This window comes from Crassostrea angulata, chromosome 8 (assembly GCF_025612915.1).
Source record: "Crassostrea angulata isolate pt1a10 chromosome 8, ASM2561291v2, whole genome shotgun sequence".
NCBI classification, from domain to species: domain Eukaryota; kingdom Metazoa; phylum Mollusca; class Bivalvia; order Ostreida; family Ostreidae; genus Magallana; species Magallana angulata.
The window spans coordinates 13,439,807-13,466,610 of record NC_069118.1 but is presented as its reverse complement, the minus strand read 5'-3'; the positions used below and the strand labels follow the sequence as shown (position 1 = coordinate 13,466,610).

Genomic DNA, 26,804 nt, shown 5'->3' with positions numbered 1-26,804 from the left:
CTCTCTCTCTCTCTCTCTCTCTCTCTCTCTCTCTCTCTCTCTCTCTCTCTCTCTCTCTCTCTCTCTCTCTCTCTCTCTCTGTTACACACACCCTCCATATCTCACTCCCTCTCTCTTTAACTGTAACAATGCACAAGCGTCATGTTTTTCTTAACAAAAGTGCATTCAATCAAATGCATTCAACAGTGGCAAAAAAAAGAAAGCGTGTCTATTCTATATTACAATTTTTTTTTCATACTCAATACATAATATGAAGTCATTGTTTCAACGGAAAACGATAAACGAAAGCCGTGTTAGATCGGACCTAGATATAATTCACAGTTGCTCATATCTGTCAAATCCACTTTCGATGAATGTTTCCACTTGAAGCAACACTTCGTTAAAACAAAGAGGTCTTTTTCTTGTCTCAGCTCCAGAAAAAAGTCGTTGATAAGAAAAATCAAGACGAGCTCCTCCTAATTTTTTTTAAAGACAATCAGCGTGATCCGTTAAGAACGGATATAAACTGCACACAAGGTTAACAGTTATTGGCAGACTTCACGTGTGAAGGCTAAAGCGCCGGGGATCAAACGAAGACACAGTCATTTATTTCCCAGAGATGCGCAACAAAAAAGGTTTTGTTTTGCATATGAATCACTTGTTTGTTTTAAACTATCGATCCCAGAACAGATGAAACTAAAAGAGGTCATAACATTTTTGTTCTGTTTTTTTTTTTTTTAAATTTCATTTATCCACAATTAGAAAAAATTAAGATATACTTTGTCATAACGCGTTTTAACTTCTTTTTTCATAAATCTACAATTTTAAGAAATTAAAGAAAAAGTTTGTATTCTTCGTAAAATGAACTAACGTTCTAATCAAATATTAATACATAAACAATATGAGAGTTAAGATGATTTTATATTTTAAAAATTTATTCATTATACAAACATGTTTTTCACAAAATTGCAATACAAAATTCTGTACATTTATCACATTCTTCTATTCATTCTTTACAATACTTTTGGCAATACCATATTTTTTGGGGGGGAGGGGGGGTGTATGTTTGTTCGAGGCATTAATCTAAAAAAAAATATAGGCTCCTAAAATAATAAGAAATTAATACAATATCGATGGACTTGAGTGTGTGTTTTTTTCTTCGAGGTACAATGTAACAATCTAACATACACTAGTATTTCAAACTTCAACAAGTATGGAAAGAACGACGAGCAGATTTTTTTTAGCTCGATGATTGTATTAATAGCTGTTGTCAAAGACTGTATATAGTATGAAAAGGCTTAACAAAGGAATCATGAACACATGTACATGAATGTCAACAGCAGGACACAAAATATACTTAGATTGAAGTTTGAGCCATCAAATGTCACCTGTTCTATATTCTAGGGACAAAACTATTCAATGGATGTGTGAAACATTTCATATATTGATATGACAAAGTACAAAAATGACTTTCATATTTCAATAAAAAATGGTCAAAACCCGTCATACTTGACTGTACAGAGGAGATGAACAAAAGCAGAATCAACACTTAATGAATACGTACATACTTCACCAATAGTTAACCTTTGTTGGTTCAATCGGGTACTTGTATGAAAGTAGCAAGCATCGCAGTTAAGTCGGGATTGCTAATAGCATAGCCCGTGTGTGTGTGTGTGTGTGTGTGTGTGTGTGTGTGTGTGTGTGTGTGTATATATATATATATATATATATATATATATATATATATATATATATATATATATATATATATATATATAAAAGATTACATATATATCTCTGAATCACTCTTTGATAATCCATATAAACTGAGCTAAATACTTAGCTCTTTGATCACAATAACAATTGAGGGATAGGAGAGACCAGTTTATATGCATGTATACATCATATGCATGTATGTGAAATTCTATTTAAATAAATTAGCTGCATTGATGTGAGAAGTTATTGTAAATTTCCATTTTTTTACGAGCAACCTTAAAATATTTGAAAATACATTAATCACATAAGCATTGTCAAAATCACAAAATAAACCAAATGAAAATGTGCATGTCCTGAAAATCTATCACAGCTCATCGTTGTGTTTATGGAAAGGAGGTAGAGTTCCTTCATCCGCATTGACCAACAAATGATAGTAGAAGTTTATAACTTGCTCATAGTTCTGCACAGAAATCCGTTCGTTATTTCCGTGGAAACGTTTTAAATCCTCTGGAAACATGAATGTCGGACTAAACCTGTAGATGTTCTTAGTGAACCGAATGTAATGGACGGTGTCTGTGTTTCCGATCATAACACCTGAAACATGGCGAACACAGGTATCAGGACAATGGTATTTGTGGTTTGATAAGTTTGATGTTTTTTTTTATTATTTATAAACTACAAATGCACAAGTCAGAGAGAGGACAAAGCAGAAAGAATAGTCTATATGAAAGTCTTTTTCATGTAATTGCAAGGTCACAAACCGGCGTATATTTTTCCGTTTTACCCAGTATATATGATGGATACAAGAAGATGCGTGCCTTTTAAATTTTGAGAGCATCGCATGATAAAAGTTAAAAGGTAGGGAAATTGTTAAATGGTATGACAGATGACATCGAAAACTGTACCAAGTATAAGTACCAGTAACATAAAAGAAAGATTGTTTCCTTGCTGTAAAAACACGCTATTCATATGCAAAAATGATGAAAGTGGCTTGCATTATATAGGCCTAACCTCGTTTTAAGCCTTTCTATTCATCGACCACGCTTTTCATTCTCTGTTTCGACCCATTTTGGATACAAACTTAAACTAAGCTACATCATTTTGATTCATAGACACTTTATGGTCATAATTTTCGTGGTTCTATCATACAGTTTTGGCAAAAGTATACATGAGGCTGTCAAAGCCATGTAATTTATCCGAATAGAAAAGAGGTTAACAACGTCCATTGTCTGTATAGCTGTTACATTAAAAGTTTAAAATCGAAGATTTCTAAACTTATCTATAAGATTGTTATAGATAAGTTTAGAAATCTTCGATTTTAAACTTTTAATGTAACATAGCTACCAGTATGTCTCATGTAACTTTCTTATGGCTATTTTCATATCGTAATGTTCCATATCTAATTATGTACTTCTAACAGCGATTGCTTCAAATAATTCTTGAACCGTTTGTATTTTATAGTTCAATATCTGATATTGCATTGGAGCTATGACAATGAATTATAATTCAAATTGTTGATAATTATTGGCTTTCCATCCATCGGTTTTATTTTTTACCCGTTGAACAGTTTCCATTAGAGATTGATTAATGTATATAATAATATTTTATTGAAAAAAGACTTAAAAATGACGTTTTTGCCCCCCCCCCCCAAAAAAAAAAACTCAAGACTTATATATACGTACATAAAAGTCCAAAATAATTCAAGACATGATATCAACAATACATGGTATATGGTGTAATCACAATGATGAAAATAAGCTTAGAGTATATATTATATACATACCCGGTACAACAGTCGCATTGCCCCAGATTTGTCTGATGCTGTTTTTGATCGTCTGATAACCGAAGTCCTCGTCACCGTACGGCGACATTGGGTGCGGCTCCATTGAGGACACCACTCGTATCTTGACTCTTTCATCATTGATCAGTTTTCTATCATACTCCATTACCTTGTAAAAATGTATATAGAATGAAGATAAATGAATGCTTTTTGTTTAATTATAATATGATTTAACGTTCTTAGAGTTGAGTGGGAAAAATTAAAAACTCTTTTGGAGACAAGGAAAGTCCGATAACTCTAAAATCACGTAGAGAAATTGACATACAATACATAGTTAGTCGTCTTGGAGAATCGCTTACCTCTTTGACAGTTTGTGCGGGATGAATGCGGTGGTTGACCATTGCAGTGGCCGAGGGAGGTAAAACATTAACCTTCATTTTTAAAAAAATAAAATAAAACATAAGCTTGAAATATCTTCAAAGTTAGAAATTAAAAAAGGCTATTGCGACATCAAAAATAGATTGATGTATTGATGTTGTCTACAACATCTGATTGTTACCTTGACTCCTCCATTCACCATGGTAACAGAAGTGACAGTTCTGACGATAGCATTAAGTGATGGAATTCTAGAAAATAGCCTTGATGGCATAGACAAGATAACTGATAAAACACTATCTACATAGTATTAGAAGAAACATTAATAGATTTACGAACGATATATTCTGATATAAATCAGATTACAAAACAACCCTCGCGTCAGCTATTGTTAGCACTATATTTTCGTTTGGTTCATTTCTTTAATAGATCAAAAGCTGCGACAATTGAAATAAGATGTTAAAGATGTTAGGCTATCTGATATTGTTCTCAAATTATTAAAGTACGGAATTTCTCTCTTCACATCGTATAGTGATATATTATCAAGGTCCACAATATATATATACTTAGTCTTATAATTCAGTTGAAATGAGTTTTTTTTATACTCATAAACATTGGGGCCAGCCAAACTTGACCACAGCATTCATTGCCTTAAACACAATCAAAGTACTGAAAGTACTCACAGGTTTGACATTTGGAACTCATTTTTTTTATACAACATATAAAAAATAATTTAGTTGTTACTTTTATCTTTATTTTAGTTACAATTATAGATATATTTGATTGATTACCTCGACACAACTGGTCCAAAAAGCCATAGGTTTGAGACCACAGCCCGAAATGGTAATGACAGCTGAAAGTGGAAATGCAGTTTATTATGAAAGTTTGAGACATTAAATCATTTTTACTCTCTCTGTTAATGTCATTGATCATTGTATCATAGATCGTGGAGATGTAATACTTACATCTGATGCTAGGTGTGTGAATAAATCCTTTTCTGGGCCGGTGCCAAACATATTGGGATGTGGATTTTCCTCCAATCTGAAATCATTACACGTTCATTCATTAAATAACAGATTTAGTACGTAAAACTTGCCTGTTTGATGATCAACTTAATATAAGGTATAGTGCAACACTGTCTTTAGTATACAACCTAGTTATCGCTCTTGCTAACGTTGCTATCGTTGTCTCCCCTTCCGGCATAGAAGAATGGCCTGGTACTCCATTGACTGAGAGTTCCAGACTCAAAGACCCCTTCTCTGACGTCCCGACACTGCAGATAATCAGAATATGTAATGTGAAAAAATCTCTAAAGAAAAATTATAGTTTTTTTTGATTTCAGTTTTCAATACTTTCATGTAAACTAAAATGGATCGAATAGCACACTTTTATTAAGTCCAAACATATTTGTACAAACATTTTAATTCGTAAAAAAGAAGAATTATTCGATCTCACTAAAAGTCTCTTGGTAGAAATCGAAATAATTGACCAATAATGAACCAATTATAAACCGAGAAAATTAGGGACAATTCTGGAGTAGAAGGAATCATAACCTTTACTGATATACTATGAGGACACACAATGTGCAAAAAACATAAGGGGACCAACTACCTGTGAAATAATGATTAGAATGTATTTATAAAGTGGTGCTTACACAGCAATTGGAATGTTCACTCCTGGGAAGAGTTTGTTCACTATGGTTGTTCCTTCGTCAATCAGAAACTCCAGGTCTCGGACACCTCTGCTATACAACAACTCGCTGATTTTAGCCGCGCCGTCTAGTCCAGTTACCTAGCAACGTCTAAAGAGCTGCAGCTTATAAAAGGTCTTCGCAGAGTTTGAATACACACTGTTGTAGTGCTGACCCCGAGAACATGAAGTTGTTTTTGTGTTAAGTCAGAACTGCTCATAGTAAACGTTTTATTGTAACATTCCAACACCTCTCTGATTACGATTGTTCATCTATGTTGTTGCTACATTCACATTTAGTTAAAATATATTTTAAATAGTAGTTAAACTTGTTTTCAATATCCGGAGCCCTAATGCATGTACAGAAACAAACTGTCTCGGTTGTTTCAACAAATATGAAAACAAAACAAAAATGAAGAAAAAGAACAGTTTTATACCCGAGTAGATATTTTTCATACGTTATTGCATTCAGCATATATTCAATACGGATGCGATCTTTAGCATTTGACTATCACAAGTTACATACAAATCGACGAATAAAGAGTCCAAAATATACACGGATTTTTTAATTACTTAGGTAAAAGCCTGGCAGCAGAAAAAGCCATACATAATTGCTTAAGTTTGGTCGATTATTGCAAAGTGATTTCGAGAAAAAGTACATATCACTATTTTCAAAGCGACAATTGTTTCTTTGGATCGGAAGTGTAGCTTATAAAGTAACAGAAAAATTGTACACGTATAAGAATTGAAAAAAAAAACAAGGATATTAAAAATACATCCTAAATTAAATAATAATATACATGTATGTGTACAAATTCAAAATAATTAAATATTTTTATAACGGATTTCTTTTCAAAAATTGTGCATCTTGACGGTGGAAAAAATGAGAGATTCCGAGACGAATCCCAAAGTATCTATGTTACATCATCAGATATATTTCTGGTCAGACTGACAAATTAAGAGTTTTACAATCGTATTTTCGTAAGCTTACAAGACTGACTTTTCGTACTGGAATAAACCCAGTTAGTGATATGACTGTCTCTTTATACTGATTAAAGGTTTCAATAATAGGATAAGTGGGTTGAGATTTACTGATACATTACTGTAAGAGGATATTGAAATTCCGACGAAAGTCAGACTGAATCCTTGACTGCGTAGAAAATTTTGCCTGTCAAGGGAGTGATATATTTGTTTATCTCATACGTGTGGTGTATATTACCCGTGTAATAAACCATTGCTATATCAAACGGGTGATGCTTTATCAAATACTTCCGGTCCGAAATATGTTTGACACAACCCCTCGCTTCAACGCTTCAGTGACCTATTTTCGAAGATTTGCTAGTACTTTCAATATAACTATATCTACTACAAAAATTAATATAAAATTGATTTTGTCAAAGATTTAGATTACAAATATGAAGGGAAACACATAATTGCGTAGCACAGGCGTCGGAACCGGGAGGCTATTGTGGGGGGGGGGGGGTTGCCCCCCCCCCCCCCCCCCCCCACACACACACACCTTTTTTGCAAAGTTATTCATAACCGTAACCCAAGACCCTTTTTTCTTGTTTGTCAAGATTTTTGATAAGTTTAGCCCACTTCCAACCTTCAATTTGCTTTGTGAAGTTAATAAAACTGCAAATTACGTTAACTATCAAGGAGTTCATCCTGACGACGCGATGAAAACAGAGCGCTCTGGTTGTGTTTATATACAATAACTTACCGAAATAATGTTTCATAAGACTTTTATTCCACCACCAGTAAGCATCCTTATTCAATATTTTTAATTTCGAATCATAAGGCTAGCCTAGTATTTGTTTTATTAAACATCAACAACTGTTCCTCGTTCGAGTCAATTCAAACTAACGAGCATTCGCAGCTTTGTGTATGTCAACAAACTTGATTATTCAAGTCTTCTAATCGGAATTTCCATTTAATCAAGTGAATAAGCTCTAAGAAAAATTATTTAGAGCTAAAAAATTATTCTAAGGTTTATTTCAGTGAAATATTTCTGGTGAGACTAACAAACTAAAAGTTTTACATTTGTATTTTCGTAAGCTAACAAGACTGGGTTTTCGTACTGGAATATACCCAATAAGTGATATGACTGTCTCATTATGCTGATTAAAGGTTTCAATAATAGGATAAGTGGGTTGGGATTTACTGATACATTACTGTAAGAGGATATTGAAATTCCGACGAAAGTCAGACTGAATCCTTGACTGCGTAGAAAATGTTGCCTGTCGAGGGAGTGATATATATATATATATTAGTTATATGGATACATAAATTTGGTTTCATAAGCATCAAAAGTACAGCTCCAAACAAATGACTTTCATTCGTAGGTTTAACTTAGGATTAATTTTTGTAATATATTTTCGGGAGTGCGGAGGCCGAGTCAAAAACCCCCGTCTCACCATCGACTAAAACGAAGTACGGTAAGCATATTCAACTACAAAGCATTGCCTTTTCTGTATATTTCATAAGAAAGATACACGTGATGATCGATACAAATTATTTGAACAATTTAACTAAACACGTAAAATGTAACATCATTAAAAATTTCGTCTGAAAGTTGAAGACATATTCACCAATTTTCTTTCTTTATGTATAAATAGATCCAGGGACAAATAACTATCGAAAACAAATCGAGGCGGTGTATTGAATTCGAAAATTATAAATAGATTATGCATATTTTAGCTACTTTATTCAATGAAATTGAGGAATGTTTATTCGCTGCCACTGTCTAGAGGTAGGAATCATCTAAATTGTGGGGGTTGGGGGTGGAGAGGCATGATTTGTGTTGTCGGGTTGTTTTTACTCGCACGTTTGCGTGTTGCAATTCCCGGTTGACAATCTCTTTTACTGTGACAAAATACCATTTTCAGATACGTTCACAATGTGAAAGAATATCACTTTTTTATTCAATTGATAAATAACAGTATTTCACTGTTGAAAATGTAATTGTTATTTTACTTACCTCCTCGTCGTGTCCAAATGCAATATAAAAGGTTCGTTTCGGGACGTGACCAGATTTAAGAAGGAACTCTGTGGCTTCCATTACGCCCTGGGGAATTAAAATTAATGGTAAAACATCGCTGACACCGCTTGTATTTGTTCTATACAGCAATTCTAACTACATTCATACCAACACGACAAGCACCAAAAAGAGAATTTTACTGTTTTATTTACATCTAACTTTGCAAAAGTTAAATTTCGTAAACAATCATTTAGTGTTCAAGGAGATTGATGTCTTGAGCATCATTTAAAAAATGACAATGCAATAAAGGCCATGACATTTAAATTTGTCCTCTTTATTAAATAATAGTTTTATAGTTACAAAAATATCATATTCAAGACATCTGATAGTATGTTGACCACATATCTGACTTTTTGATCCGTAAAATATCTTTTACAGTGGATATTTAATTTCCTTCTGAGATGCGCAAGTGTACAGAAACAGCGTGAAGCTTAGTATTTTGAAACTGATTGTCTTTCATCAATATAATGCAATTCATACTTTGACATTCAGTTAAACTGGAATCTGCAATCAGTGTAGTATTTGCATACAAAAGAGTGTAACATAAAGATTACCAAGATATATATTTACCAAGTCTGAAATAGATTACCTTCGTAACAATCAATAAAACATATCTTAGATTTTAGAGGAGATATACGAGAGTTGTTCGGAAATTATTGAGACTTTTACTTTTACTCCCTTGAGACAAAAAAAAACTTGATATTGACCGAGTACCAAAGTCTTAATACTGGGAGAGTAGTAGCAATTAGTTTCCATAACCATGCATATTTCATGATCAAGAATACCAAATTAAAAAAAACGTCGACGCTGAAATGAAGAAGCTGACAACCGGCTTCCCACTTGCAATTTTCTTTTAATTATAAAATCTGTATTCCATGTATTTTCAAATGGTAATTCAAAATCCTATAAATCTTCTTCAGTGGGCTCAATGATGATGACCATTTTTAGACTATTTTAGTAAAAAGGGAAATCTACATAGGAATATAAAAAAAAATCTAAAAAGTAAAATATACGGATTTTTTTCTTTTTCTCAATAAAAGTTTTTAGCTATAGCCATATCTAAAAAAAAAAGTTAAGGAAGATCTGATGGCAAATATGTTGACCACCCAGTCTCTGTAGATAATCAGATAATATTTTGTCCATTAAACATTTATTGGTTTATCACCGAACGTTTTATTTCCTAAGGGATATGTCACAGGATTAATTATTTTAATTAATAAGTAACCATATTTGCGTTCATGTTGTTTTCATTTCCCATTGTTCATTTGTTTACGTTCACACTGCTTCATTCATTCATAGTATGATAGTAGTACGAGAGGTCACGTGGTTACGTTTGGCGGGTGGATCAGTGAATGAATGGGTGTGTTAGACTGGTTTTTCGGGTTTGAGTGAGTGAGTGCGCATGTCCGTTTGCTTAATCTAACTTTGAGCACGAACTTTAATTGAGAATCACGACGCCATCCAAGACAGACGGTTGAAATTTTAAACTTCATAGTTTTTCAACCCGACTATATATTAGTTCATTTTCCTGTTATACTTGGTGAGTCATTTTAATCAAATATATGTAATTTAAATATTATTTAACTAAAGATAAATTTAATGAGTGAATGTAGAGAAAGAGAGTATTTTAGTAATATTATAATTGTATATGATTATAGATCACCTAGATGTTCATGTGGAAAGATTTATTTGATTCACAAATACGACAATAAATATCTAAAGCGTCGTTTCCACAAAAGGCCTTGGAGTTCTTCTTAATTGTTCCCAAATGTAGCCCAGAATATAAAATATATCAGCTACCCCTTGACAATGGCGCCCACGTTGGGACTCCAGAGCGCCGTTTAGGAAAAATTTTCGGTGATGAATGTATGCCTGTTGTGATTTCCTATACCGCCAAAATTTTCCATATATTATTTATATATTTGTGCACATCGTATTATCCTGTGTGTGAGGGTTTATTTGAAGCCTATGTAAAATATTCAGTTAGTGATTTGTGAGAAGAATTCAGCTAGCGACCTGTGAAAAGAATTCTCATAGCGACCTGTGAAAAGTATTCACCTAGCGAGGAGAATTTTCGACAGGAGCGGATCCAATATATATCCGGAAACTCGTCACGACACCGTGGAAATTCCTTATTTAGCGACTTCCGATTCGATGACGTCACAATCAAAATGGCTGCGCCCAGGGTATAATGTTTACGAAGTTCCAGTGAGCTCCAACGTTATCGCGATTCGTTATAGAGTGCATGCAATTAACTTGACATTTCTAGGATCCGAGGAATACTTAAACAGATACCTCCAGTGTGTTCATTTGTGACTCATAATTGATGTGTTCAATTTCATTTGTATTGTTTTATATGTTTGTTGTATGTATAGTTGCATGGTGTGAAAGTGATACACTGGTAAGTGTGTTAAACCCGCGTAACATTCCAAAGTTTATTTGTAAAATCTCAAGACCTTAAGACATCATTTGTCCTTGCTAACCGCTACACTGCATGTTGTTCAGTTGATTATACTAACCTTTGGCATAGCAGATTGACAGCGAGGAAATTCGAGCGGGAGTAAGAAAGCAGATCATTGTTTTTCTATCATTCCATTTTTTGTCATTTTATGAATTCATATCATCATTTACCATGCGCTGCGTAATGCTCATGACATACGATTAGATGGATATAATTCAGCAGAAATAATAATTCATTTTTTTCAGACTTGTTACAGATTATTTCTTGTGATACAAGAGAGACTGTTGAAGTGGTTATAATTTCATATGTTTGTATTTCAGTGAAATTTATCTCATAGCTTAGAAAATATTGACATTTATTTATTTTGTTTATTTTCTTACAAGGTTTCAAAGTATCCAGTGTTAATCAGTGTATGATTTATTATTTCATCTGGTACAGAAAAAGTCGAACTGTGTTGTGTATTGTCGTGCGGTGTTTTCAACTCGAGCTACCGTAATCTTATTTCAAAAGATTATCCATCAGTTATCTTCAGCACATGGTGAGTATTGCATTGGTGTATATATCAATTATTTTTACTCTGTATTTTAACAACCCAATCATGGCCTCAGGTGGTGAGGAAGAAGGAAAGAAAGAGTTAGAAAAGAAGGTGTTAGATAAGAAAGAGTTAGAAAAGAAAGAGACAGATATCTCTAAGTACATTGACAAGGTCAATAAACATCCTGGTTACATGGTGTTAACAGTAGAGGAGTATAATAAGTTACTTCAAGTGTCCAGTACTCCTAAGAAAGTAGAACCCCCTAAACAAAAACTTGCTTTAGGTTCTCCAGTTAAAAACATAGGACCTAGAGTGCAAACTCTGTTAAACACATTGTCGGGTACAACACCAAAGGTTGAACACTCAAGACCAATCCTGAGTACTCCCAGTCCTAATTTAAATACTTCTACGAGTACCTGCGTAAACCCAATCAACCCCCCTAAATTACCTTTATTGAGTGGAACCGTATGGCATTTGGCTTAACCAATGCCCCTGCCACGTTTCAGCGGTTAATGGAGACTTGTATGGGTGATTTACATCTCAGAGAGTGTCTCATATTTTTAGATGACATTTTGGTCTTTTCTCAGTCTTTTGATGATCATTTGAAGAGATTGGAAGGTGTGTTTGAAAAACTGGAAAAACATAATTTAAAACTTAAACCATCCAAGTGTGAATTCTTTATGAGTGAAGTGAAATACTTAGGTCATATTGTGTCTGAAGAAGGTGTAAAAACCGACCCCGATAAAATTGAAGCACTCAAGTCATGGCCAGTACCAAGGAATATTAAAGAATTACGTTCTTTTTTAGGTTTCACTGGTTATTACAGGCGTTTTATTAAAGACTACGCAAGAGTTGTTCACCCTCTGACAGAGTTGTTGGCAGGACACTCCACAGCAAAAGGAAAGAAGCAGAGAAACAGTAGGAAGATACCCTGGGTATGGGATAAGAAGCAACAAAGTGCATTTGAGACACTTATCAGTAAGTTGACCAATCCACCTATTCTCAGCTATGCAGATTTTTCTAAACCATTCATCTTGAATATTGATGCCTCCACGGAAGGTTTAGGTGCTGTTCTCTATCAGAACCAGAATGGTTTAGAGCATGTAATTGCATATGGCAGTCGTAGTTTGAAACCTAGTGAAAAGTTGTACCCAGCACATAAACTAGAGTTTTTGTGTTTAAAGTGGGCAGTGGTAGATAAGTTTAAAGACTATCTGTACAACAATTCTTTTGAAGTTAGAACGGACAATAATCCGTTGACTTATGTCACAACTTCTGCAAAACTTGATGCCACAGGTCACCGCTGGCTTGCTGCTTTAAGCAATTACAATTTTAAGATATATTACAGATCTGGAAAATCAAATCAAGACGCAGATGGATTGTCCAGGCGTCCATACAATCTACAGATATTTCCAGAGGCTGTTAAAGCAGTATGTCAAGCAGCTCAGATTGACCGGGAAATTCTGCCACTTGCTGAGAGTTTGGTCATTACAGATACTGGACAATTAGGTGAAGAGTTACCTGAACTAGAATCACAAGAGTTGTCCACAGTCAACTGGCAACAAGAGCAAGATGATGATCCAGTTATTGGTAGGCTCAAGATTTTACTTGAATCAGATTACAAGATAGATTTTGATAGTTTACAGCAAGAAAGTATAGCGATTCAAAAGTTTTGGAGAGAAAAGAAAAATTTTGAATTGATGAAAGGTATACTAGTCAGAAATACTGTGATTGATGGAATCGAGGTACAACAAATAGTACTACCTGAGAGTATGAAAGCTTTAGCTTTAAAAGGATTACATGATGATGTAGGTCATCAAGGTCGTGAGAAAACCAGTTGGCTTGTGAAACAAAGATTCTACTGGGTAGGTATGGATGCAGATATCAAGGACAAGGTAGGGCAATGTGGTCGTTGTATAAGGAGCAAGACCAGAGAACATCCTAAATCAGAACTTGTCAACATTGTAACATCCAGACCAATGGAGTTGATTTGTATTGATTTCCTATCACTTGAAAAGTCCAAAGGTAACATTGAAGACATACTAGTAATTACAGATCATTTTACTAAGTATGCAATAGCTATCCCTACTCGGAACCAGAAAGCATTAACAACAGCGAGAGCATTGTACGAAAAGTTTATTTGCTACTATGGTTTTCCCGAGAGAATTCACTCAGATCAGGGACGGAATTTTGAGAGTCGACTGATCAAAGAGCTATGTAACGTCGCTGGGGTAAGTAAGAGTAGAACGACACCCTACCACCCCATGGGAAATGGCGTAGTGGAGCGATTCAACCAAACACTAATAAAGATGTTGGGAACTTTGGAGTATCACCAAAAAGAGGACTGGAAGTCCTATGTGCCACCTCTTGTTCAAGCATATAATGCTACCAAGCAAGATACCACAGGGTATTCCCCTCATTACCTTATGTTTGGTTGGCACCCTAAGCTTGCCATTGATGCTTATCTCGGAATAGATACAGTTAAGGAGAAGTCAAAGAACAAAGAGAATTATGTTGATAAACTGAAAAAGAGACTAGACTATGCTTACAAAGTAGCAAGATCAAATACAGAAAGGAATTCTGAAAGATCAAAAAGACATTATGATTTTAGAGTGAGAAATTCAAAATTAGAAATTGGTGACAGAGTTTTGATAAGGCTCTTGCACAAAACCGGTAGAAGTAAATTATCAGACAAATGGGAAAGAGATCCATATGTTATTGTGGACATGCCCAATCCAGACATTCCGGTATACAAGGTGCAGAAAGAGTCCAGAAAAGGTGCAATAAGAACTTTACATAGAAATTTAATTTTACCTTTCATGTCCATTTCAGATACTGTCGATACAGAATTTCCCAAAGAATCAGACAGACAACATAAGAGGAGAGACAGACGTCAAAAGGTGTTAGCAGAATCAGAGTCGACATCATCTGATTCAAGTGAGGATGATGATGATGATTCAGAGTTTACCTATATGGTAAAGAAAAGGTCAGGTAAGGAAAATATACCCAAGGGTACGCCTAATACTTCACGTATTTACCATGGGAATGATTCCAGTGAATCTTTCGGTGCAACGGGCAATCATAATTTCGATATATCAGGCGCAGATAATATCGACGTTGGTCGTGGAAACTCGATAACAACACAGTTCGATTCTTCGACTGTAGAATCAGATCATGGATTTCCTATCCATTCTGTTGATTTATCCAGATCTGGTTTATCACATAATTCTAATTTGTCTTTACCAAATATAGATGATGATGTGTTGCCAGATACTAATGTTTTCATTCCACGCAGGTCTATTAGAGAGAGAAGTAAACCTGACAGATACGGAGAATGGGTAATGGGGTCCCAGCCAGTTGAAGTTTGGTATGTCTGACATAGGGAGAATGTCACAGAAAATGTATAGTTTTATGTTTATTATTTTCAGTCGCTATATTGTTTTCAGAATTGGTGTCCACATTGATCTGAAGCAAAATGTCAGGAGACATTTTTTCTCCAGACAGGGGAGAATGTCACAGGATTAATTATTTTAATTAATAAGTAACCATATTTGCGTTCATGTTGTTTTCATTTCCCATTGTTCATTTGTTTACGTTCACACTGCTTCATTCATTCATAGTATGATAGTAGTACGAGAGGTCACGTGGTTACGTTTGGCGGGTGGATCAGTGAATGAATGGGTGTGTTAGACTGGTTTTTCGGGTTTGAGTGAGTGAGTGCGCATGTCCGTTTGCTTAATCTAACTTTGAGCACGAACTTTAATTGAGAATCACGACGCCATCCAAGACAGACGGTTGAAATTTTAAACTTCATAGTTTTTCAACCCGACTATATATTAGTTCATTTTCCTGTTATACTTGGTGAGTCATTTTAATCAAATATATGTAATTTAAATATTATTTAACTAAAGATAAATTTAATGAGTGAATGTAGAGAAAGAGAGTATTTTAGTAATATTATAATTGTATATGATTATAGATCACCTAGATGTTCATGTGGAAAGATTTATTGATTCACAAATACGACAATAAATATCTAAAGCGTCGTTTCCACAAAAGGCCTTGGAGTTCTTCTTAATTGTTCCCAAATGTAGCCCAGAATATAAAATATATCAGCTACCCCTTGACAGATACCTTTCAGATATTTGCGTGTAGTTTGTAACAGAATTTGCTTGCAAAAACTTTTCAATAGGTCACTCAATCGATGAACAACAGACTTGCAATACAGATTAAGGATCTTTTAGTTCTTTGGTTTGTATTCTTAATTGCGCAATTAAACCGTCTTCATTCTGAGGAGCAGCGGTGTGTGTACCGAGTTTGCGTTTGATGTAGATGTTGAAATGGAGCAAAGCAAATCGTGCTGATTTGAAGACTGAGCCGGGAAGGGGATCCCTTTTACACTGCATACAACAGAGAAAGTTCTATCTCTCATTTGCAATTAGGCGGCCTCTCAATAAAACTACGCTAGTAAACCCGATACATCAACATGCAATGAAATAATCGGCAATCTTGTCTATAATAGTGAATTTACAAATACTAGCCAACTTTGAAGCATCGCATATTTTAACGTTGTATAGACATACCATTACAATTTGCTTGACATCTATTGTTCCTCGAGCATATATAAACCCGTCCTTAATATTAGCCCCAAACGGGTCCTCTTCCCATGCGTCTCTGTTCACCGGAACTACGTCTAGATGCGCACACAGCATGTAGGGCCGTAACGCTGGGTTCGAACCTTGAACCTTGTACAGCAAGCTGTAGTTGTTAACCACATCATGGGTCACCAACGTTGACGAATGAATGACGGGAAACGCTGAAAAAAAAACACATGCAAAATCAATATACCGCTTAATTCAAACTGCCATTAATTGGCAACACAAATACCATATATATACATGTATACTGAAGGTCTGAAAAGTAACGCACCCTTATGTCTTTTATGTAACTTAATTGCCATGATGACAGATATCACGAAGACGAAATAATGCTTTTCAGCCAATGGAGATTTCAAATATATAGGTAGGAATTTTTGATGATTTTTTTCAGGAACACAAATTTTCATGATAATAGCACTTATAAATGTTTGCTAATATTGCTTTAGGTCGTCAAAGACAGCGAACTACTTCTAATATAGATTTGAATGAATAGTTACTAACTCTGTAAAGGTAAAAAAAAAATTTTCAAAATCAATAATGACCAATTGTATAAACAACCATAATGTAATATATTTCTTCAATATCCCCACAGTACCAATCAGACTCAACCTAACAGAAAGTGAACCCCAACTAAACCCTGAGTTTACTTTCTGGATTTACTCTGGGTTTACTAGAGTGGTCAAGACCTGGAGTAAACCCAGAGTGGATACAGAAAGTAAACCCGGTCAGAAGTATACCCCTGACAGCAGACGCTAACTGTGTATTCGGAATATACAAGGGACAGGAATTACAGACAGTAGGATGGTAAGATAAAAGACGGGTCTACTCCACACTTCAGTGCGTATACAGTTGACGTCAAAAGCAATTTCCAAATACACCCAAAGTAAAGTTAACCCCGAGTAATTCCAAAGTAAACTCCGAGTGGACCCAACTTTTCAAAAAGTAAACCCCAAAAGTAAACCCGAGGTTTAGTTGGAGTTGACTCTGGTGTTAGGTTGGGTCTGATCGGTATTGTACCTTTATACATGTACATGAACCATAGCAACGGGTTATCATTTTACTATATGGAATATTTACATATTTCTTTTGTATATTATAAACATAAGGGTATTTTTTAATTAGAAAACTATTCGGGCTTCTAAAAAAGACTTAAACTAACAATACGTGTACCAGACATTTCAATATTTCATTACATGCTTTTGATAGTTTATATCTGCTGCTCAACCATTCCATGCATTCCATTGGACTTAGAAGTAGCTTAATTAATACAAATTGAATGTAAGTTATTTCTATATTTGCCATTTTGACATCTCTCATTCGTTTCCATAGCAGTGGATATCATTAGCAACCAAATGGTATTAAACATGCATGCCGGGACACCATTCATAAAAAAGTATTTTACAAAGTTTTTCTCAAGCTTCTAAAACCATATGATTTTAACTGTCATGGCACGCCGTATTTGTAAACCCCTCCAAACAACAAATGGTGTCACCTGATTGCACAAAGTCCACCATCTTCTGTAACTCAGCCCTGTCATACTGGTGCAGGTTTGTTGAAATGGTCTTAAATCGTAAAGCGGACTGAAACTTGCCGATGACCCCATCTGTAGCCCGGATGAAATCGCTGTCGGTCAGACGACAGCTTCTTACCGAGTCTGACCTCACGGAGAACGTGGCGGTCCGTACAAGAATGATGAGCACCAACACTAATATAACAAAGCCAACACAGGCACAGACATTCCGTAACATGGTTTTAACTTTCTCAATACATGTGGGCCACAATGACTGTCAGAAATGGTGTTTGTATTTAATATCCTGTATCTCGTCGTTGGTCGCGTCCTAATTTTCTACGGTGAGCCATTAGTTTTATAATAAAATATTTAATGATAATTCTGGAAGATCTCGAAACGAAAACAGGTCTTTAATTAAAGAACGTGGCGAATATTTTTAATACTATTTCGATAAAATATAGGCCTATCGCTTCCAATGGCAGCTAAATTTCTGTTTCAAATTGGTTCGCGATGAACAAAGAGTTTAATGCAAAAAGTAACCGTTTTTATGATATATAAATGGCTGGTAAAATTTCTTAATTATAAAGTCTAAATTAGTCTAGATTATTACTCTGATAACTTTGTAATTTTCGCTTTATAAGAGTATATCAATTTATTTTAACAGACCGATTCACTGGAAAACAAAATTCCTGCAAAAAGGTGCCTCAGTTTAATGAACTGTGATTTCTGTCAATGAGTTTGCTTTATTTTCAAAACTTGTCACACTGTGCTATACAGGCACTTAAAACATTTGGAAATACGAGAAGCTTGCTGAGAAGCTACAAAATGTTTGTTCTAATCATACAATCATGCTATTTACTTAAGATTATAACATTTTCCAGTGTTTTGGTTGTGACAGCACTACAAATCGATTTCTGTAATGCATAACCCAATACAATCAATACGTAACTTTAATTTAAGAATTGTTGAAAATAATCTACATATAAGAAATAGAGAATCATTCTTGGAATATCTTAAGGTGATCAAATAAGGCCGGGCGTGATAAAATCTATCATAAAGCCCTTCGGACTTTGGATTTGATCATCCCCGACTATATTTGATCACTTCATAATTCTACATGTAAAAGAATATTAATTCCTTCTTACTAAATTATGCCATTTGACAAATACACATTGTCAAGACTGATTATTCTGGACATATTATTGTAAATATATATAATCCATTAATTCTTAAAATTAATGCATTGGTTGTGCTAAGTAGTATTTGGCAATTTCCTTAGTACATGTATATGCACTATATCAAGACTTAAAGGCATTAACACCTATAAAGTTATCTAGACATCAAATCGAGTGTGATAATCATACACGATTCATGCATTTTAATATCTATATGTTCAAATGGGAACACAAAAATAAAACAGTTTTCTCCCATGAAAAAAAAAACCCATAAAAGACCAAGGTATTAAGGAATCGGACAACCTTGTATATTTTACTTTACTGCTATCATTTATAAGGATTGAAACAAAATCATCAATTAAACTTTTTTCCCAACAAATCATTCTTCATGCTTCAATGGTAAAGCTTAAGGGACAGATTATTATTGTAATCAATTATTAAATTATCACAAAATTACAGCGATATTACATTTCTAGGTAAATATGCTCATACTTGTTTGAGTAATGCATTAAATCTTTATTTTTAGTTTGGTACTTCACTGGTATGGCAGATTACCAAGCTAGAAAGGAGACTAGATATTTCGTAGATAGGAGCCGTTATAATTAAGTCATCAAACTACCAATGAGATCCACCTTAAACCTTTTAAACTATTTTGAAGAAAGCTTAAACGATTTTTATGCATAGAAAAAGTCCACAAATATTAGCTTTACAACGTTAATATTTCTTAAATATTTATAGATATTTTTCTTAAGACGATAAAGAGATAGTACGGCGCATCTTATCAAAAAACCGGCTTGAAAAAAAATCCGGTCGGGTTCGATATTGTACTACTCATGAATGTATAAACGTTCAGAAGTTTACAAAGTTCTCCATGAAATGAATCTAATTATTTCATTAAAGTTAATAACCCATTCATATTTACATCGCAACCTGTTACGGGGTTCAGCCTTCTATACTATTGCGCATGCGTATTTACTGTAAGCAAAACACATGCAGGACTCGCGAAGATTCTCCTGGACATGTTTGTTGATAAACATATGCCTTTTCTACTTCTCCCATGTAATCATTGTTCAAAGGTTTTAAAATAAGCACAATTATTTTGTACGCATGTATTTTGCGTGTTTATCATAGAAGTTGCTACAACCTAATTTAAAATTCATTTTAAATATCTAAATGAGTCCCCTTGAGGAGTTATTTGGCATATTTATGTATGTTCATTTTAAAATGAACCGAAATTGGTAAACAATGAATTAATTATCGAGAAAGTGATGATGTGTTCCGTTTAGAGAGTCTCTTTAACCTCGTATACCATTATGACCGTAGTCGGACGAAGATCTTCTAGTTTTTAGCACGTGCCAAGTACTGTCAATCAAAGTCCACGTGGTTCATATAAGATTATTCCGGTTTGTACGACACTTAAATTTCCGGAAGCTTATAATTACATTAATTAGGTATGTGAAAGGGATTTTATGTATTTCAACTACAATCAACGTTATTTCTTATTTCCTTACGATACAATAGGTAAATCTGAAGTTATTCACACATGTGTTTTCAGCTGTACCGTCTCTATAATTAAAGTCAAAAAAGTTAATCCTTACCGTGTTATGTTTGGATTGAAGAAATAGAAAGAAACTCAGTAACAAATCTTTTAATTTTTGTGTTCAATATCGGATTAATGAAGTATATGCATAGCGCCTACAGTTATTCAAAGAACAAAACAGGAGGTATCTAATGTGTGTTTGCCTCTTCCTCTAAATGATATCAGAAGTCTAATATTAAACTTTGAAGTGATTTGAAATAGAATGTCAAGAAATTGTTGTTTTTTCATAATCTTCTTAACGTGATATAATATAAGGGGAAAATGTCAAATTCATTATCATGCCATAATGGATCTGGTACCAAATGGACTGCCTAAATTCTTTTGCTGACCTTAACCTTAATAAGAAATTTCGGGAGTTCAATTGATTAAATTTCCTTTTTTTTTAATGAAACCTATTCAGTTCTGAATAAAATACACCTGAATAGCAAATTACTTTATCTGTATCAATAAATCATGGTAAATTTGTCGGTACAAATTTTATGACACATAAATTTGTCGAATAATATCAAACATATATAGGGTAATGTGATCACGATGCTAAACAAATCCATTAAAAAAGAATTCGTGATATGACTAATCCCATAGAATACTGGTAACACTTGTCTTGATTAATGACTGGCGATCAATACAAAAATTTAACTTGATACTAACCTTCGTGTGAAGGTTAGTAGGGCTTTAATACAGTATACAATTTATCCTTTCTAACGCTCAGAGCTAGTCTACCTTACTGTGAATTTGCTTCTGGAAACAATAATTGGAATTTCATCATTAATGTTCAGAACGCGTTTAATCGATTAAAGAGCAAAATCTTGTTTGAGGAGTAGGAAATAAATTGCATTCATATTTAAAATGGGATCTCTGCCTGCAGATATAGTTCCTTCCAACCTGAAATTAAGGATGCTCAGCTTCAATACCAACAGGCATCCGTGTCAAATACAATTGCTATCAGATTTACTGATTGCATGGAATCTTTAATGAGAAACTCACAGAATGGTTCTTATGTTTTGCCATATGTTGTTCTTTTCTGAGACCTTGCTGCTTCGTTTAGGAATTACTTCACATACATGCATAATATTTTAAATGAAACTTTTTGGCACTTTTTAATCATTCGATTAGGTTTTTTTCTCTATTTTGCTGGCATTTTCTTGTGTTACAAAGGATTGTGCCGTTGATTTTGTTTTATTCCGAAGGTTCTATATCAGCAGCTTTTTTTGATTGATTTCCTGTTCATGGTAAGCTACAGACCATTCAATGATAGGTTGCTTTAATATTATGTAACCTGCTGTAATATCTTGCTTCAGTTTATGGCCAACTTCCCATGCCATTAATCTACTGATGGTCCTATGGATTTGTTGGCAATGTGAACATTGCATTTATTAGATATTTCCATAAAGATGAGTACATCTTTTTATCGTTTCATGTCGATACGACAAAGAATAACAATGTTCCTATATTAACGTATTTGTTTTCTTGCTTTTTATCTGCTTTTTGACAGTAGTAATGTATACACCACACGCTGCTATTCAATACATTTTCATACAGTTCACCTATTACATTGTTAGCATTATCCAATCGACTGTTATAAAAAGAGAAATCTAGCCATTTTACTATGATTGGTTTTTTCACAACATCATTTTTCATGAAATCAACTTCTATAGTTTCTCGAAACTACATTTATATATTCTATTCATGTACGGTCTGTAATGTCGCTCTTTCGAAACCACATGCTTCATTGTCACAAAAACAATTTTACTTCAGAATCTATATTATATGGGGAGGTGAAATTTATAAAATTGCACGAAACCGAGCCTTTCGAATGGCCTCACTTGTACACAATAACTTTCACGGTCACTCATAGCCTGTGCTATGAGAATTATTGTCACCTGCGAAGTTAAACAGTCAATAGATAGAAATAACAGTGAAACACTCGTATTTAGGTTACATGATTACACACATTTACCTACATTAAAAGATTTTCGCAAACAAAAATTCGCTAATCTCATGTTACAGAAGGTAACAAAAACGATAAACAACAAACTCCAGTCTTTTGTCAACAAATGTCTCCGCCATATTCTTAACATCAGATGGCCAGACACCATATCAAACACAAGCCTATGGGAAAAGACCAAACAAGATCCCATCCACATTGAAATAAAGAGGAGAAAATGGGGATGGATAGGCCACACTCTACGTAAATCCCCAGAAAACATCACAAGACAGGCACTGGATTGGAACCCACAGGGAAAGAGGAAGGTGGGGAGACCTAGGCAAACCTGGAGAAGATCAGTAGAGTCAGAGGCAAAAGAGGCAGGCTTCACCTGGGCCCAGTTAAAGAAAGTCGCCCAAAACAGAGTCCGCTGGCGAGGAGTGGTTGCGGCCCTATGCTCCCCAAGGAGCGAACAGGAATAAGTCATGTTACAGAATATAAAATATTTTCAATTCTAAACTGTTGTTGTTGATGCTTTTGTTGCAGTTTTAAGTCGTTCCTGATTTGATGATAATTTTCTACAGTTATGATTTAAAATTTTGTTCTTTATTTTTATCAGAAATATTAACGCTCCTTGTATGCTTTATATTCTATAAAAAACGTATTTTAATGACAAGGCATCCGTTATTAATTCTGAATTTAAAGATATTGTACTTCTTAAAAAAAGAATTCTTAAAACTGAATTCTATTATCCTAGTAGTAGGATGGTGTTGAAATTCATGGAGGGTTTTTAATCTGGTTTTCCCAAAGGAAAAATCCAGTTATTGAAATTTGAAAATGGGCGGGCGGCTGCCAAAAGGGTACACCCATTGTACAGATAAATCCTCCTACATCTTTTTAACGATAGGAATTTGATATTTTGTTAATCAATTGTACATATATCAGAGATGTGCATATTACTTGGATTTTGATTTTTAATCATTAAGAGAAAACATTAATCGTTTAACTTACTCATTTTCTCGCAGAATATTGCATATAGGAGACTACTAATATATGATTAATTCCTCCGACAGTTTTCAAGATAGGAAATAGTTGTTTTGCAGGTCAACTAGACACAAATTGGGGATGTGCATATTACTTGAATTTTGATTTTTGATTATGGGAAAATACCAGCTGTTTAACTGAATTATTTTTGTCGCAGAATATTGCATATAGGGTACTCCATTTCTCTGGATAGGTAGTGTATATCGATACAGGATTGGCATCAAGATGGATTATGGATAAAGTTCACATAAAAGAAAACCAGTTTTCTCTCACATTGACAGCTTTTCACTTGTCTTTTTATCTTAAATCACGTTACATACTTTATCAAAAGACTCTCCGTAAGTGAAGTATAAAGTAGTATGGGTCAACAGTAAAAATAAATGATTCGAACAAAGATTTTACCAACAGTTTGCATTGGCCCTACCGTTAAACCCAGATATATTATTGACAGCCACTTCCCTCCAGGGATATTCCGTAGATGAAGTATGAGCGAGATTGGGCGATGGCGAGATTGGGCGATGGCGAGAAACAAGTATGCTACAGACAAGTGATGTCAAACGGACTGATTAAGATTTCGGAAAAGATATTTTATTGATAGTTTTAGTCATAAATGTTTTTCCTGCACAGCAAATTTCTATTATTCAATCTTTATACAATGAAGATTAATTTTTAACCATGACATTATAACTTTCTTTTATATATATATATATATATATATATATATATATATATATATATATATATATATATATATATATATATATATATATATATATATAGCATTGAATAGAATAAACAACATGCACTAAGTGCCTTTAAAGTGTCGGATCTGATATATATGGATTTTTGAGAGAGTTCACGGTTTGATATTTTAATTTTTTCATAGATACTAAGCCAGTTAACTAAATATATAAATATATAAAAATATATAAAGCTCTTTGTGCTCTTTTTTGTTATAGCTGTTCTTTGTTTCCTGTTCTTGAATTATTATATAAGTACTTTTATTGTCGACACTCGGTTAAGATGAACTCTTGTGTGGTATTTTTTGAAAATTTCATGACATATGTTTGCTATATTTATTCAATCTATTTAAAACATAGACGCAGTCATGATTATTTCACTCGATACGTACAAAACAGGAGCAGAGCAAACACGGGCATCAAAAAAAAATAAGAGGTACGATCAGGTGCCATGGAGAAGTGAGCATTCTCTTCTGACCGTCACACCCGTCATGTGCTCTCTGTCGTAATTGGGAAAATGGAAAAGTCCACAGACAATGAGGTGATTAATTATGTTCTAACAATAAGTATGAAAAACGTCAGTCAGCATACGACCCAGTGGAAGATTGTATTTGCTGACAAGGTCGTTGTATCTGTCATACATGTAAAACTTACAAAAAGATGATTTCATTCGAGACTGTTGATAGTCTTGTTTTATCAACTTGTTTGTCAGTAGCTTGCCTCACCTTAGAAACTGTTCATAGAGTATACCTTTGCGTACCGAGTTAACTGAAAGACAAAAATTCCATATGCAGGTGAAGAAGGTATGTTGCCACGAAAGAAAGGAAAGTTGACATGTTTATCATAAAGTTCTGTTGTTAGGTTACCATCGATGCCCCTTTCCAGTAAAATATCCAAATATGAAACAGATGACGCAGACTCTCTGGTACAGTATCTTTTATATCAAGTTCACTGGGATATATCGAGTCGACTTATGAATAGAATTAACAATTGTTTATTGATAATATGTCGACGAGATATACCTAAGTTGAAGGCCAAAGCAAGACAGAGCAATACAAATAAATACAAATGTAATAACGTTTACATGTTAACGTTAACGTTAATGTTTCAATTTAAAAAAAAAAACCAGAAATTTAATATTCTTGCTAATTGATGGAGAAAATCGTTTCAAGGGCTCTGCACATTAGCTTTAATAGCAATATAATTGTTTTGATACTTACTTAGACAAATTTTAATCTCTCTATTGCTGACTAGATGTTGTTACAGAATTAAAACATACAGAGTTCAAATACAAAACTTTGCTATCATGCTCTTTTAGCCTTAATTAGGTAATGATACTTGCTATTCAAATTATTCTAGACTAAGTATATATTTTAATACTCTAAAGCAAAGTATTTTATTTCTGATACACCTTTAAAGGACGAATGCAAGATTTCAGATCAATTTTTTTTTACAGATAATTCACTTTATAGAAATTGTTTTATAGTTCGCATATTGACACATGGCAAACAGATAAACAAATTCAATGTGTTAAGAAATGTTATCATCAAAAGAAAGACTTAATTGAAACGTATACGAATACAACGTATTATGTAAACAAATAATGAGAACACTTAAGCTTCGTTGGCAAAACAAGAATTCTGAATTCTTCATATCACTTGTAATGCGATATTTGACATTCAAATTTAGATGAAACACAGATAAACCCAAGTTATCCATGATTCTATAAATTAAAATTAGAAGAATTAAATTTAAAAAAGCTCCATTCGTGTCTACGGCCGTTTCAATTACCACAAAATGCAAACACATTAAAACAATGCTTTTATTCTGATCGATAGTTATATGAAAATCCTATCCTACATTTCAATTAGTCTATGTTCATAAGATCCCGCATTATATGACGCAAAGGCGTCTTTATTATTTTGTTCGCACGATATTTTGTGGTGGCTCTGCTTAGGTAATGAGATAATAACGATATAAGTTTCAAAATAATCCTGACAAATGGTAGCCATTTTTCATCGTGACACATTCGTATAAAGATTGATAGCCGGAATAGAAGGGGCGGTCAATGAACTCATCTGGCGGTCTGCAATGAATGACCAGGCAAAGATATGGACTCGGTTAACGATGTCCAATGCAAGCTGCTATCAGAGGTAATTGTACTGATAAAAACAATTCAAACGGAGATTCCATTCTAATACAAGCACAATCCAATAAGATATATAATTGACTCCATTTGCAACTTAAACAAATGATTAGTAATATGTTTAGTAATGTTAGCGTATGTATAAATGAATCTTTAGTTCAATGCGATTAAAAGAACTTTTAGATAAAACCGCCAAATCAATCCTTATCAAAACTCAAAATATGAAGCTTTGTGTTACCGTTCTTTGCTTTTCTATTATTCTATGGTGTCCAGTAGTATGGTAGAGTAACTTTAATTCATCTCACTACGTGTAAGCAATACATTCAGCAGAAATATACGAGTATATCTAAGGACGACGATACACGAGTAACTAAAGGTATATCGAAATCAATAAAAAAAATAACGTAAAAATAAATTAGATTTTTAGTA

General features: G+C 34.0%; 1 protein-coding gene across 1 annotated transcript; it reads right to left on the bottom strand.

Annotated features, from left to right (window-relative positions):
• Positions 1-881: 881 nt before the first annotated feature.
• On the bottom strand, positions 882-18,081 carry LOC128160308 (N-fatty-acyl-amino acid synthase/hydrolase PM20D1-like). The gene is made up of 11 exons (XM_052823606.1): positions 17,726-18,081; positions 16,159-16,391; positions 8,520-8,606; positions 5,505-5,641; positions 5,004-5,123; positions 4,816-4,891; positions 4,642-4,703; positions 4,035-4,113; positions 3,835-3,906; positions 3,479-3,644; positions 882-2,289 (listed from the first exon to the last, which is right to left on the bottom strand). The coding sequence occupies exons 1-11, from the start codon at positions 17,979-17,981 to the stop codon at positions 2,060-2,062; spliced, it is 1,518 nt and encodes a 505-aa protein (XP_052679566.1). The 5' UTR covers positions 17,982-18,081; the 3' UTR covers positions 882-2,059.
• Between the last annotated feature and the right edge of the window lie 8,723 nt (positions 18,082-26,804).

Coding starts and splice junctions, on each gene's coding strand:
- LOC128160308 (XM_052823606.1), bottom strand. CDS start 17,981: ATGTTACGGAATGTCTGTGCCTGTGTTGGCTTTGTTATATTAGTGTTG. Junction 5,642..8,519: donor CATTTGGACACGACGAGGAG/GTAAGTAAAATA, acceptor AGACGTTGCTAG/GTAACTGGACTAGACGGCGC. Junction 4,704..4,815: donor TCACACACCTAGCATCAGAT/GTAAGTATTACA, acceptor TTCCACTTTCAG/CTGTCATTACCATTTCGGGC.